This window comes from Carassius auratus, unplaced genomic scaffold (assembly GCF_003368295.1).
Source record: "Carassius auratus strain Wakin unplaced genomic scaffold, ASM336829v1 scaf_tig00014207, whole genome shotgun sequence".
Lineage (NCBI taxonomy): Eukaryota > Metazoa > Chordata > Actinopteri > Cypriniformes > Cyprinidae > Carassius > Carassius auratus.
In genome coordinates, this window is record NW_020524479.1 from 111,399 (window position 1) to 126,644 (window position 15,246).

At 36.5% G+C, this 15,246-nt stretch overlaps 2 protein-coding genes and 1 non-coding gene across 3 annotated transcripts; all 3 read left to right on the forward strand.

Annotated features, from left to right (window-relative positions):
- The first annotated feature begins 558 nt into the window (after positions 1 to 558).
- Positions 559 to 2,458, forward strand: rps20 (ribosomal protein S20). Its single transcript, XM_026247033.1, has 4 exons — positions 559 to 712; positions 1,658 to 1,757; positions 1,941 to 2,014; positions 2,211 to 2,458. The coding sequence occupies exons 1-4, from the start codon at positions 710 to 712 to the stop codon at positions 2,391 to 2,393; spliced, it is 360 nt and encodes a 119-aa protein (XP_026102818.1). The 5' UTR covers positions 559 to 709; the 3' UTR covers positions 2,394 to 2,458.
- LOC113074298 (small nucleolar RNA U54) lies at positions 1,797 to 1,865 on the forward strand. Its single transcript, XR_003280630.1, has one exon. It is a non-coding gene; the product is annotated as a small nucleolar RNA U54 (small nucleolar RNA).
- Positions 2,459 to 3,003: 545 nt separating the features above from the next.
- LOC113074274 (kinesin-like protein KIF20A) lies at positions 3,004 to 9,441 on the forward strand. The gene is made up of 18 exons (XM_026247034.1): positions 3,004 to 3,293; positions 3,405 to 3,500; positions 3,586 to 3,705; positions 3,788 to 3,926; positions 5,231 to 5,415; positions 5,487 to 5,577; positions 5,647 to 5,823; positions 5,899 to 6,010; positions 6,515 to 6,577; positions 6,648 to 6,794; positions 6,870 to 7,035; positions 7,222 to 7,398; positions 7,549 to 7,688; positions 7,767 to 7,932; positions 8,509 to 8,623; positions 8,807 to 8,871; positions 8,954 to 9,052; positions 9,125 to 9,441. Exons 1-18 carry the CDS (start codon positions 3,171 to 3,173, stop codon positions 9,356 to 9,358), a joined length of 2,415 nt encoding a protein of 804 aa, XP_026102819.1. The 5' UTR covers positions 3,004 to 3,170; the 3' UTR covers positions 9,359 to 9,441.
- The last annotated feature ends 5,805 nt before the right edge of the window (positions 9,442 to 15,246 follow it).

Sequence of the window (15,246 nt, forward strand, 5' to 3'; positions counted from 1 at the left end):
ATTGGCCAAATATTGTCCTATCCTAACAAACAATACATCAATGGAAATCTTATTTATTCAGCTTTCAGATGATATATAAATAAAGTTTTACTTAAATAAAGAGGAAAAACCTGTACATACTATGATGCATAATGAAGACAACAAGAACAACAGGTGTAGGATAACTGTGATAACTTAGCAAACATAAGCAAATAAATAAATACCTAAATAAATAAATAACTGACATAAGTTATTACATGTTCGCATAATACCCAAAAAAGTTACAAAGTTAAGATTCTGAATATTTTTTTCAAAGTGTGTGTTTTTTCAAACTTACTTTCTTTTCCCTTTTTTTATAACATAAAAAATATAGTGGAAATATCTTTTATTTAAGCATGATCAATTTAAATTGAATATTTTGTTAATTTTTATTTGCAACATTTATTATATGTAATAAATCCATGTTAGTTTTTTTATTCTTTGTATTTGACAATTGCCATTATCCCCAGTGATCGGCAAAAATCCAGCAAAATGACTTTTTGTTAGGACGGAAATGTTGACGCGGTGTTGTTGTCACAGAATACCCGGATGCTTCATATAAATGAACAAGCAGGCCTCAAAGCCTTCCTTTCTTTTAGGACCGGAGCGGGTTCGTGTTGTGCATTTCCTGACTCACCGCTGTTCGCTTCTCAACTATTTCCACGAATAAGTCGGTCAGGAATTAGTAACCATGGTAATTTGACTTTTAATAAATATTGTATTAACACGGAGAAGCAGCATATGTTGTCTTATGTGTCTGTGTTTAGGTGTTGAGTAGCTCGTGTAAACACGTGCCGCGCTCCATGTTTCTGAATTGTTCCGGCGTTGCGCCGAGCCATGTTTTGCAGGCTTGGGAGTTTGAGGAGTCTGCGATCATTGAAAATCATTTTATGCCAAGAGACAGCTTATGATTCTTTGTTGATAAATAATGACACAGTTTACTTTGTGTTTTATATGGTAAAATAGTGTATATGTTTGTGAGCACACATTTTATCTTCCAATTTCTTTTGGAAGTAGAACATAGACGATTCATAGCATGAGTTGCGTATTTTTGGCTTGTTTAAAATGTTTTATGTAAATTATGTTTTACGACCTCCTCACTTCGGAGACACTAAGAACTTTTGACATTTAAGTATAAAGATTTTGCAAATTAGTGATTTGCACTGTATTTTGTATTGATATATTTGTCATAAAATCCAATTTCAATACATGTATTCAATTCAAGTTTATTTCTATAGTGGTTTTTACGATTAAAATAATTGCAAAGCAACTTTACAGAAAAAATATTTTCTACAATATTTAGTAGCTTAGAAGTGGTTATTTCTACATGCGGTGGAAATATATGGAAAAAAAAAAAAAATCTGTATATAATGTGCACAGAGTATTTGATAATTGCAGGTAAAAGTGTGCCCCAGACTGTTTTAAGTAAAATAATTTGATCCAGGATTTATTTTGAAATGTGTATGGGTTTGTTCTGACACTCTCTGCTGATAAACAGGTCAAGGTAAGTTTAGTGGGTATGTCAGCCCTCTGGGTTTTAATATGAAAGTAATTTAGGAAAAAAGTTGTAAGTATTTGAGTATCAGAATTGCATTGTTTGCACTGTTCAAGAAGTTTATTAACAGCATGTGTTTTGCAGGCATTCAAAGACACTGGTAAGGCTCCTGTTGAGGCCGAGGTGGCAATTCACCGTATCCGCATCACACTGACCAGCCGCAATGTCAAATCTCTGGAAAAAGGTGTGTTTGCTCCCTGGTTCTCTGCTGGTATTACATTGATGGCAGTGAGGATAATAATATATGAATGATATAAACATGAGCTATATTATACGCTATTCTGAGCCTTTCTTCACAAAACTAATTTGTGTGTCTGAATAGATCAGGCATGTTGTCATTAAACACTTTTTTTCTCTCTCTCTCTAGTGTGTGCTGATTTGATCCGAGGTGCCAAAGAGAAGAGTCTGAAGGTGAAAGGACCTGTGCGTATGCCCACCAAGGTGAGTACCAGTTTTGACTTCGGTCTTGATCTTCTCATATCTAAGCAAATGGAAGTGTCAAAGGACTTCAATTAAATACTTGTATCATTAACAGACAGATGTTTGCCAAGAGATACTCCCAGTTTAAGATGCATATCTGGCTGTCATTCTAATTATTATTTTTTTATTTTTCTTGTTTTCTCTCAATGTCAATAAGACTCTTCGTATCACTACTCGCAAGACGCCATGTGGTGAAGGTTCCAAGACCTGGGACAGATTCCAGATGCGGATTCACAAGCGCCTCATTGATCTACACAGTCCATCTGAGATCGTCAAGCAGATCACCAGCATCAGCATTGAGCCTGGTGTTGAGGTGGAGGTCACCATTGCAGATGCATAATTGCTGTTGTCCCACCTAATCAGCTGTGTGTTTGCTATCAGCTCAATAAAATTGAGATTTTTGGATTTCTGTCTGGTGTGTTGTTTTATTTATTTTTCTTCTTCTCACTACCCTCAGACTGGATTGGTCTCCCATAAAATTAATTGCTTGTCTTATTCATGTTGCAAGAAGCCTGTATGCATTTATTTCATTGTCAGGAGCATATTGACATTTAAAAAGGATACTTAGTGCATTTCATTATTGTTTGGGTCCAACATTCTTAAATTTTGTATCTTATGATCTGCAGAAGAAAAAGGTATAAAAGTTTGCAACTACACAAGGGTGTGTCAGAAGAATGAGTACTCCGATATGTTAAATTGCTTTCCACACACTATGGCCTTAATGCTGAATGAATTTATATATATATATATATATATATATATATATATATTTGTTTTGGTCAGGACTAATAAAAAAAAGAAAACCCTAATTGCACCGCAATGAATATTCATCCTAAAAGGAATTTACAGGTGTCATAAATGTCTTTTTAGGACCTGATCATTAAGTACTGATTGGTGAGCAGCTGTGACAAATGCATTTTGGGTAAAATATTGTCTTGCCCGTGTTATCAAAGCATTTTTTTGGTTGTTGTTTAAAATCGTTTCAGTTGTTGCAAGTTATATCAGTTTGCTTTTGGAGTCTTGCCTAAATCTCTTACCCAAGCTAATGTCAAGTTGAAGACTTTAAAATTTAGCTCTCATTGTTTTAAGCACATAGTGGTTTTATTACCATATAATAATGTCAACTGTTATTGACATGACAAATGAGGACACCGTGTTAGTGGCAATGGAGTCAACTGCTTGTGAGCCTCATCATGCAGCTCTACCTGAACTTTCTGGAGTTTCCTCCATAACATCACAGGTAAGATTGCAAGTACTTATGTTCTTTTGAACTCTTTTAATAACATGTTGTATTGTTTTATCTATGTAGTATAGTACTTTGTAGGTCTTTTGATGTCTTTGTTATGTGCAGAGTGAGACCGCTGAAATCTCTGAAAAACAGCAACTTCGAGTTTACTTGAAGGTACGCCCTTTTAGTGAAGAGGAACTCAAAAGCAGTGAAGATCAGGTATTTTATAACTTAGTATAATGTTAATTAAGTTGTGTTTGCTTTAGGAAATGTTGGACTTCTGTGAACATCCTTTTTCTTCCAGGGTTGTGTTGTTTTGGAAGACTCTGAGACCATTGCCCTTCATGCTCCTAAAGGATCTGCCACCATGAAAAGCAGCGAGAAAGGAATTGGTCAACAGGTTTATAAATTTAGCTTTACCCAGGTACAATACCATTAAAAAAAAAACAGAATTTGGACTAACCTTGATTCTACAGATAATGACATACATTTGTAATGGAATGCAGATCTTTGGACCTACCTGCACTCAGGCAGAGTTTTTTGATGGCACAATCAGTTCACAGGTGCATGACTTCGTTCATGGGAAAAATGCATTGGTGTTCAGTTATGGTGTGACCAATGCTGGAAAAACATACACCATTCAAGGTGAGCTTAAAGGAATACTTCACCCGAAAATGAAAATTGTCATTAATCACTTACTCCCATGTTGTTCCAAACCCGTAAAAGCTTCATTTTGTCTTGGGAACACAATTTTAAGATGTTTTGGATGGAAACCCGGAGGCTTGAGATTGTCCCATAGATTGCCAAATAAATAACACCGTCAAGGTCCAGAAAAGTATGAAACGCTTTATCAGAATAGTCCGTCTGCCATCAGTGGTTCAATTGTAATGTTATGAAGCGAAGAAAACAAAAATAATGACCTTATTCAATGACTCCTTTTGTCAGTCTCTTCTGTGTCTCTCCATATCGCCATAGGCTACCCATGCTCTCATGTGTCAGCTGCACCACAAGGATGCACGGTTTCTTTGTGCATTTTGATTTGAAAGCGCAACCTTGTGGCACAGCTGATAGAAAAGGGCGTGTCGTATTCTCCTTGCTTCCTAACATTACAGTTGAACCACTGATGGCAGATGTACTATTCTGCTTTTCATACATTACTGGAACTTGACAGTGTTATTTACTTGACCGTCTCAAGCCACCTGGTTTTCATCCAAAAGATCTTAAATTGTGCTCCTAAGATGAACAAAACTTTATTTTTATTTTTTTTACGTGTTTGGAACGACATTGGTAAGTGATTGATTTTTTTTTTTTTTTTTTTTTCTTTGGTTGGAGTAACCCTCGAAAGCTGCAGTAGGGAACTTTTGACGCTCTAGCGGTCAATAAACAGAACTGCTTGCGTCTTGCGGAAGAACATCGTAGCCGGAACTACTTCTCTCTGTTTATGTCTATGAAGAATCACAAAGGTACTGGGTTACTCCGCTGCAGTACCCCCGAAGCAATCTAAAATAGTCCGAATATAAACCCTTATTATAGGTGCACCCTAGTGATTCAGGACCGACTAAAAACACGGTTTGGAAAATGGATTCATGGTGTAATGGCTTATGTTCATTTTTCTACATTTTGAACACAAAGTTACGGACCGCAGCTCTGATTGGTTGTTTTTACCGGGAGAGGATGGCTTTCTGCAAATGGCAATAGGACCACTGGGAGGAGCATGTGTATATATATATATATATATATATATTTATTATTATTTTTTTTTTCACAGATTATCGGTCTCTCATTCTACTGTCAGGACATAATGACAGGTTTAACAAATATGTAACATATATTTTTACAAAAGTTCACTACTGCAGCTTTAATACATTCTCACTGCATATGCATCCTATTTTTTTTTTTTTTTGTGTTGTATGTCTGTAACTGTTACATGTGAATCTGTCTGTTTTAAGGTTCTCAGAAAGATCCTGGCATTTTGCCCCGTGCTTTAGAGGTTGTATTTAAACACATTTCTGGCCACCAGTATGAACATATGGACCTAAAGCCATATTTGAGCTCAGATGTGCAAAAATTGGACTCTGAGCAACTAAAAGTAGAGAAGAATGCCAAGGCAGCGCTCTTCAGTTTGCTCAAAGAGGTAAGACTGGTCTGCACCATATGTAGTGCTTCTGAAAGGCATTGTTAAATCTTGTATATCTCTTTTTTTAGGAGCCTGAACCCACAAAATCAAGTAGAAATAGAAGTTCAACATCCTCTGTCAGTAGTTTGTCATTTTCCAGTGTTTCGTATGACCACACAGGTAATCTGCAGTATGATCACTAAAATGGGTGTAAGAACCCGTTTTCAGCTTTCTGCCCATGTCTTTCAGCCGACAGTGTTGATGGGATGGTTGAAGGGCATTGTCTGTACTCTGTATGGGTGTCGTTTTATGAAATCTACAATGAGCACGTGTATGACCTGCTTCAGCTAGCCCACACCAGCAAGACCAAAAGACGTCTTGCACTGAGGGTTTGTGAGGACAGCACAGGGAGCTCTTACATTAGAGGTATAGATTCTTCATTAAAAATGAATGTTTATTTGTTTTTATTGCTTTTAATAAAGTTAGTTGGTCTCTTTTTAGATTTAAGATGGGTTAATGTGCAGAATGCAGAGGAGGCTAGTAAGATCCTGCGTGTTGGCAATAAGAACCGCAGCGCAGCAGCAACCAAGATGAACCAGTCATCCAGCAGAAGGTAATATATCTATTTACCCATTTAAAGAGACTTTTGTATTGCAAGCATAAAGGTGCTTTTACATGGTTTTTAAATTTAAATGTTCCCTCTTGGCAGTATGACCTGTCGAACTGAGTAGCTGAATCCTTTATCTTCAAGAATCTGCTTAAAACCCATCCCTGCCATCTTTTTTACCCTCTAGCTCTCTGCATTCTGGTTCGGTGTAAAAAAAATAAAAAAAAAAAAAATAAAAAAACACCTTGCCCCTTTTAGACTTGCACCCTACTCATTTACTAACTGCTTGTCATCTTCAAGTCTCTAACACTAGCTTGCTCTGTTATTTTTAATCCTTGCTGTGTACTGTTAAACTGAGACTTGTTAAAGTGATTTTGATCGCTTCCATTGCCCTCATTTATAAGTTGCTTTGGAAGAAAGTGTCTGGAAAATGTAATACAGTACATTCTTTGCAGTTTAGTGCAGCCTATACATTTAAAGCAAGTGAAGAACACTTTGGTCTGTTTGCAGTCATAGCATCTTCACCATCAAACTGATACGCATGGAAGGAGACGTTGTTCAGGGACTGTCAGAGTAAGTGAAATGCATATGTTTTGAATCGTGTTATTTTGAAAGTGTAACATCTCCTCTTTTCTTGCATAAGTCTCTCACTTTGTGACTTAGCCGGCTCTGAAAGGTGTAACAAAACCAAAACATTTGGAGAGCGACTGAAAGAAGCCGGTAATATAAACAACTCCTTGCTGATTCTAGGCAAATGTATCGCAGCACTCCGGAATAACCAAGGTTGCAGGTACATGCAAATACTAACTAGATGGGTAAGAGTGCCTGGTTTATGTGCTGTTTTCAAAACTGTTGTTTTCTTTAGGATGAAGATGAGTTACATCCCATTTCGAGAAAGCAAATTGACAAGGCTCTTTCAAGGAATGTTTTGTGGGCGTGGCAGGGCTTCCATGATTGTGAATATTAATCAGTGTGCCTCAACTTATGATGAGACCCTACATGTGATGAAGTTCTCTGCTGTTGCCAGACAGGTTTGTGTGTGTGGTTTTTTTTTTTTTTTTTTTTTTTTTTTTTGTGGGGTAACATGAGCTTTTGCAATTGGCTGAATAGAAAAGGTTACAAATGAGAGTTCTATAGTCATGGTTTTGATGGTTGCATAATTCATATGACTACACTGCTCCCTCAAGTGTGCCATCTGAGGTCTGTGTATATATTAGGTGTTGCAGGTTATACCTCAAAGATCTCTTGAGTCTCTGGCACCACGACTCGTGGGTCTGGATGGGAAGCCATTGCTGAAAAATGGAATTATTGATGACCATGCTGTGGATGACTACTTGTCAGAGGAAGAGCTGCTGGATGGAGATGAGGCAGATATGTCAATATTGCCTCAAGAGGTGATGCTTTGCTTTTCTTGAATACGTGCATCAGCTGTGACACTGCTGCACTACAGTAACTGAAGTTGCTCAGTGCTCAAATAAGACTAACACTTTTACAGAAGCCTTTGCAATGTGTTCACTGACTTGGCTATTTGAATAATTCTGTAGGAGTTGATGAGCTTGGTGGAAAGCTTGCGTGTAAAGCTGTTGGCGGAGCGCAGGAAAAATCTGCTGCAGGAGATTCAGATACGAAAGGAGATGGGAGATGCAATGTTGCAACAGATTATGGAGGCAGAGGAGCTGCACAGGTATGTTCTTGTGAATGCAGAAGCAACAAAGACAAATCATAGTAACATGTGAGGGTTTTTTTTTTCCTCTTTAAAAAGTCGTCAGATGGTGGACCTAAAGGAGAGTTATGAAGAGAAGATGGACAGCACATTTGACATGTATAAAGAGGCGTTGAAAGAGCATGCATACCAATGCGCTCTGGAGAGACTAGAAGAGGATTACATCCCTGTAGAGGAATACAATGAGGAGCAAGAGCGAGTCAAGGTATAGACAATTGTTCAAATTAACCCCTTATATAACTATATAGTGTAACAGCATTGGGTGTGATACATTTGTCTGTATATAATTAACTATATCTAGGTATGAGAATTGAATAGGCCAGCACTTTAGCATTGTAACTGTACAAAATGTCAACCCTGTTGCCTTTAGCGCTTTCCCCACCTTTGACGAGTTATGGCTTTTCGTGTTTTCACTGTTATACACTTGGGGGTGCTATGGCACATCTTCTGAATGAGTACAAAACCTCCTGAACAGGATGGAGAAACGAGTGATCTCTTATGTAAATGGATGCATATTAAAAATTAATGCAATCAGCAATAGGCAGCATGCAAATGAAAACCACATGATGTTACAGAGTAATTGTTGATCCATGAAGTGTTAGTCTGTGCAGGCTTTGGGGGTATTGAATGAAGAGATTTTACTGGATTTGTGCTCTTATTATACTAAATATTAGGTAGATGTAGTTTTTCACTAGGCTTTTTTTAATGCTGGCAGGGGAAAGAGTTAATTGATTAACATACTATCCATAAAACACCTGATTTTTGCTGGTCATTAATATAGGAGCTAGAAAAGCTTGTTCGAGAGTTGGAGGAGAAATGCCAGCATTGTGGTCCTCCACAACTCATGCAGGACAATTCCATGCAAACAAATCCAGTTCCTGCCACAGAAGAATCAGGTATTATCTATTTGGTGTGTGAATGGACCGGTCTCTCTGTGAGTTGTGGTGAAAATTTTATATCCTTTTGTTTTATCTTTGTTTTTGTTTTTTTGACTGGAAAATGTAAATGCATCTGTGTGGGGTGAGGATTAGTTTTTGTTAGATTTGAACAGTCATCTATACTCTAGCCATCCTTTGCAGAAAGGTTCAAAATGCTGTACAAGGAAAAGTGTGCAGTGGAGAAACTATGTGTTGAGAAACAAGAGGTACATGGGAAACAAAGTTTCTGTAGCCGTTTCATGATTTATTGTTCTGAGGGTTTTTGAGTTAATTGTGTCTTTCGAGCAGCGGATCAGTGAGTTGAATGAGACTCTGCAGGAAGCTGGGGAGAGCTACTTGGAAAAACTTGCAGAGGTCCAAAACCTACAAAACAGACTCTCAAATCAAGTAAGAACAAACTTTGATGAAACCTACTGTATGGCCATGTGCTCATTATCAAAGCTTTTTATTTGTTAACAGGAGCAAAAAATTGAGTGTTTACAAAGTGATGTCATGGCCAAAGAGAAGGAGATAATCCATTTGCGGCAGGAAATTGCAAAGCTGTCTAATGATTCTGTAGGACCGTCTCGTCAAAGATGTGGTTTGCTGGTCAACATTAAAGAATCAATGACGCCACAATCTACAGGAAGTCTATGTCGCACCATTAAAAAGTCTGTAAGGGCAACAACATCTCTAAGGAAAAAGCCGAGCTAATTACATTGAAGCTCTACTGTAGCACTATTCGTTAAATGTTTTTCTGTTTTTATCTTTTGTAATAAAAGTATTTTTAAACTTGAGTTCTATCAATGACTGACTTAACATGCTGATACAATATTTACTGCCCAAAGGATCTCAGAAACCAGTGAATTGTCTTTTTAAAGGAGTCATGGTATGAGATCATGTTTGAGATGTTGATGCATTGGAGGGGTTCCATATTATGATATAAGAGAAAAAGAAGTGCTTTCCCCTCCTTTAATTACTTATAAACAACATATTATTTAACCCTAACACTAAACAATAGATCCAGAATTTATCCTTATTTCTTCTAATTTCTTATGTTCACTTAAAACACAACTGTGTTGTAGTCTTATACTCAAGAGGATGGCTCAAGCTATTTCACTTTCAACATTAAAGGTTAACTCTTAAAATGATGATATTTTGCTGTTAACGTAATGACAAACCCTTGTTATTAGTGATAGTGGTGACTGTTGAGTGAGTTATGGCCAGCAACACTCCATATAGTAATGCGAGCGAACAATGACTAATGTGATTCACCAACATGTCAACAGAGGAAGTTCTTTAAAATTACACTGTAGTGTATGGGGCAGATTGGCCAGTTTTTATTATTGGTTGGGACTTTTCCCCCTCAATGTGTATGGTGGTTATGACCCTGCACTTTCGTGAAATATGTTCCACTGTCTATGTGTGTCTACACGTGCTACAGAATGTTATCTAAAAATATGTAATGATTGATTGACTTCTGCTTGTCCTATACAGAGATGAGAAATAACCAAATCTTCCCTTTTCTTATCAAAAACGGCTCAAATATCTTCCCATTCTCTGTGCCTAGCAGTCATCTTCAAATTGCTTCAAATTCCTATTCCTAGCATTTCTCTCTCTCTCTCTCTCTCTCTCTCTCTCTCTCTCTCTCTCTCTCTCTCTCTCTCTCTCTCTATATATATATATATACATATTCTGTGATGCAACTGTATATAGAAAAGATGTACTACAACATATTCTTAATGAGTTTGTATGTCAGTCTTTTTCTTCAGTGACAATGCTGCTGAATTGTAAGCCTGTCATATTCAACTGTAGATCTAATCAGAGCACAGTATACTCTCTAAAAGTGACAGTCAGCTAGCACCCCATTCTAGACACCTTATATTAATATCCTTCTTGTATTTGTCAAATATCTTTTGAATATGGATGCCGATTATCAATTTTGAATCCATCCACAATCTTAACACACCTGCTCCAACAACTGATTATAAATCTTTAATTTAACTTTAGGTCTTTTTCACTTTCTTAAAAAAAACGTATTACTAGCCTCTTGGATTTCATTTCTACATAACTTACATATCTTTCTCCTCTCACTCTCTCTATAATCCAGGTAGGTAATCCAGGTACTTTTTACCAACCCATTTATGAGTATTGTGAATTTGGTCATATTACTTTTATAACTTTCTGTTTTTGACCTGCTACATAATAGGGAAGTATGCAATTTTAGATACAGCCAAATTCTCTAATGAGCTGTCTTATTTTACTGGATTGCAGCCATTTTACTGGATTGCAGCCAGGAGGGCTGCATCACTGTCTTGCGCTACAGCACCACACTGGTCAAACTATGTTATTGCAGGACCTTACTTGTCTATTTTTGATAATGTTGATTAATCATTTCAGCGCCAGCAGATGTTGAAATATGGGCTACAAATTGAAATGTCACACTTCTGACCTCAATGCATCAATCATACCACAAGATGGCACCATAACTCACCAAAAAAACATTTTATGTTCTGGAAAGTCTTATGATCTAGTTGGGATTTTATGCCCTTCACTTGCTAACTTCTGTACGTAATTGGTTACACTCCACAAGTGCCAATTACTGGCAGAACCCTTGCTATGGGCTAAATTGGAACCACCTAAGCCCTTGATTTACTGGAGTTAATTTACTATTTATTTATTTTTCCCCTTAAAAATTAGTTTGATGCAGCATTCTCTCTCTCTCTCTCTCTGTCTATATATATATATATATATATATATATATATATATATATATATATATATATATATATATATATATATAGGTATGCTTGGGCTATATTAAATCTTAAACAAATAAGTAATATATTTTATATATATTTTATAATAATATTTATTATTAGAGTTGTTCGGGGTGGGGATAAATTAAATGAAATATGCTATAACATCACAATCGTGTTGCAATATGGGTCTGTCCATATGAACTATCCTTGTCCACTTTACTAAGTAGAACACACTTCAGAGTGAACTTGGAGCATATTGGATTGATATACATAACATGACATGCTGTCTTAATATTACTACAGTTTGTTGCATTTCTGTATTTTTTGTTTGTTTTGTTTTTGGCACACGTAGGCTCTACCCTCAAACTATGTCATTGTGATTTGCAAACACAAAAATGGTCTTAAAATTTCAACGTACATCACTGTTGCACTCGGGGCATCCCGAATCTTGGTTTGAAAATTCCCAAAATATAAATCTTAAAAAAAGTGAATGCTAATGTATGTGTTTATCTTCAAAGATGTTGCTAGAAATGGTGCTGCCAGGGGTGTAGTGGCCATCTTACGGCCGTCAGCCTGCTGATTTATCATCTAAGAGAAAGTGTCAGATAAAGTGACGTTGACAGTCAACCAAAGGGGGCGCTAATGCAATCTAACAGTGGGTAGTACAATTCGACAATGAAAAATGCTACTGTAAAGTTATGGTTTATTAATGTCTACACCTACCACAACCCTAATCCTACCCTTACAGTACTGCAAATACAGTGATTATGTGTTATATTCGCTGTTATAGCTAGGGATACAGCTACAGGAAACCAACAATAGCCTAAATATTATTTTCTACCAATTAGATTGCATTTTTATTAAAGTCTACTCCTACTCCTACCTCAACCCTAAACCTACCCTTACAGTAATGCAGATACATTAAATATCGCTGCTTAGCATGAGAAAAAGGATGCGATATTGATGTGCGCATGCGCAGTTAATCCTGGTAGGAAAATCTGATGGGTAGGAAAAAACGTCAGGACACCGGCCCGCAATGTCTTTTAGTATGGCACGATGGATCGTTTTAGACTAGGATGATCAATTTAAAAATATTTGGCACAGGTAGGCTCTTAATCATAAACAGGATTATGATGTTAATGCTATTTCCAACCAGGAGAGATCGCTAGTTTCAGCCTCTCCCCGTATTCATTTCAGTGTAGACATGCACTCTAATGTAAACATTCACTTACATTAGCACATTTTTAAATGAAAAACAGAGCATGAAAACAGCATTTTCCGGTCAGGATGGTAAACAGATTATCTTTTACCAAGTTCAATGGGATACTTATATGTTTAGAGTGTTTGGGAATATGTTACTTAAATCTTTATCACAACACTATGCATTAGGGCTGTCAAAATAGCTGAAAAACGTAATTCGAATTGTGTACTTAAATATTATCAAAGTTCAAATTAAATTCGTATTAAAAATAGTAGGTTTAATACGAATTAAATTCGTATTAAAAAAGCATAATTTCAGTAAGGGTGAAGAAAGCGATTGGCGTCTCTCCTGAGGCCACAAGAGGGTGCATGAGCAAAATATTATTAATGCACGTTTATTCAAACAAAACAAACAAACAAAAAAATATATATTTAAAATAATGTTCATAAACCATTTATAATTAATTAAATTAATTAAAAAAAATTGTACTTTCATTAATTTTACATGGCTTTCAAAACACGCGACTCTCTTGAGACATGAGTCCAACGGTGTCCCTCTAGAAAATGTGTGAAATATGCATTCTGTGTTTCAGTTTTGATGTAAACATGATCTTCTATTCTTCTTCACATTGATGTCCTTTTTTTTTTTTTCATGGGTTTCAACTGAATACGCTAACATAATTCTTATAATGCAATGACATCGCATCGCATCTCGTGTGCCACTGATAAAGGTCAAGTATACTATTTTTGAGACCACGAGAACGGTGCACGTACGCAAGGTGAATGTTGAGACAGAAGTATCAAAAACTTAAAAATGCTGCCTTCGGAGGATGCATTCCAGGGTAGGAAGGCATCAAGGCACATCTGAAATCAATGCTAGCTTCACTTCCTGTCTCCTGAGATACCTTCATCTGGCCGATTTTTGAAGGCAGCATAGATGTATCCTTCGCTGCCTTTGATATCCCACAATCCTGTGCGTTATTGTTCGAGGGGGAGTGGCTTGCTAAAGTCGATTAAGGTAGAAAAAAAAAAATGGTGTCAGAGAATACGGTTGGAGGCCAGTTTTTGTACAAATGTAAGTTATATTTTCACATCAACAGCTTTTGATTGCATTTCCACTGAGAAATAAGTGTTGTAGTCGCTAAATATTTGCTTGTTTATCACCAAACCACTCTCTATTTATAGTTCAAATATCATTTCAAAAGGGTCATCTGAGGATACAGCCGCTTTCATAAAGGCTCGGGCTGAAAATGAGCAGGCATTCACTGACCATAAAAACAGTGCTGTGAATGGGTGGAAGTAAGTTGTTGAATATAATTTTTCTTCTTAATTAAAAATGATTAAATGCCAATGTTAATGTTGCATTATTTGTAAACTAAATGCTTAAGCTTTTGCTGTATGAATTACCATTGTCGTAATGTACAGATGTGTAACTCTAAGCATATTATTTAATATTTCCTTTGTGAGTTAATAATGAATGCTTTACAGGGATAGGTTATCTGTATGTTTTTAAACCTTTAATCTCACTGAATTTTCTCAAGAAAAGTGCTTCAGACAATTAGACTGGAGGGGAAAGTAACACCACAATAACCCCTAAAAAAGAAATATTAGGTATGTTTTATACATATTCTTGGTAAATATTTTGACATGCATTCTATAGTTTATAAAATATATATATTTTCCCTAATGGATGAGGCATTGGGTTAGAAGCATTCAGTTACTCCTCCAGAACTGCTTGCCTCAATGTCCCATGCCTCTTCCACCTGTGGTAAGCAGGGCCTTCAAATGCCTCTCCCTTGCCGCTCAATGAAGACCGAGAACCTGAACCAAGCAGACTAGGGGGTAAGAAGAGGAGCCTCATTGAAATGTTGAGGGAGAAAATTGCCAGAGAGGAAGCCAGGGAAGAAGCCAGACAAAAGGCTGCAGAAGAGAGGACCAACAGACTTCTCAATTTACTTGAGACTCTTGTAAAGAAAAACTAAATTGTATATATTTCATGTGTTCAAGTTATGTATTTAAGTTATGTTAAAATAAGTTTGTTTACTTGTATAAGTACTGCGGTGGATTTGTTTTGATTAATTTGGGAATAAACATACTTACATTGACAGGTTCCAATCTCAATAGGTTTCATTGAATAATTTTCTTATTAATTCAATACTTATGTCAAGTCACCTTTATTTTGTAGAGGTCGTCTTTGAGTGACAACCTCATGTTAAAACTTATGTTTACTCATTTGAGATGAAGACACCAGTCATATCAGTAACTTTTATAAATACTGCTTTATGCTACATTGACCTGTGATATTAGTATTAAATGTGTGGAACAAGAATATAAAACATACAAAGGCAATAACAAAAACAAATGCAATAATAACAAGGTCAGACATGTGAAATAAAGATAAAGGGTAATATCAATCTTGTTTGTATTTAAGTTGAATTGTATTGTACATGGTAATCAAGATCAACAACATGGTCCTGCAGGATGGACAGTTGTGCAGAAGTGCGTTCACGCAGAGCACTTCCATTTGTAGTCTCCCCAGCCACGTCTTCTTGCTCAGGTTGCTCTTCTTCTACTGCCATAATGTCACCATTTCCAATACAGATGTTATGCAGTATGGTGCATGCCATCACAACATCTGGG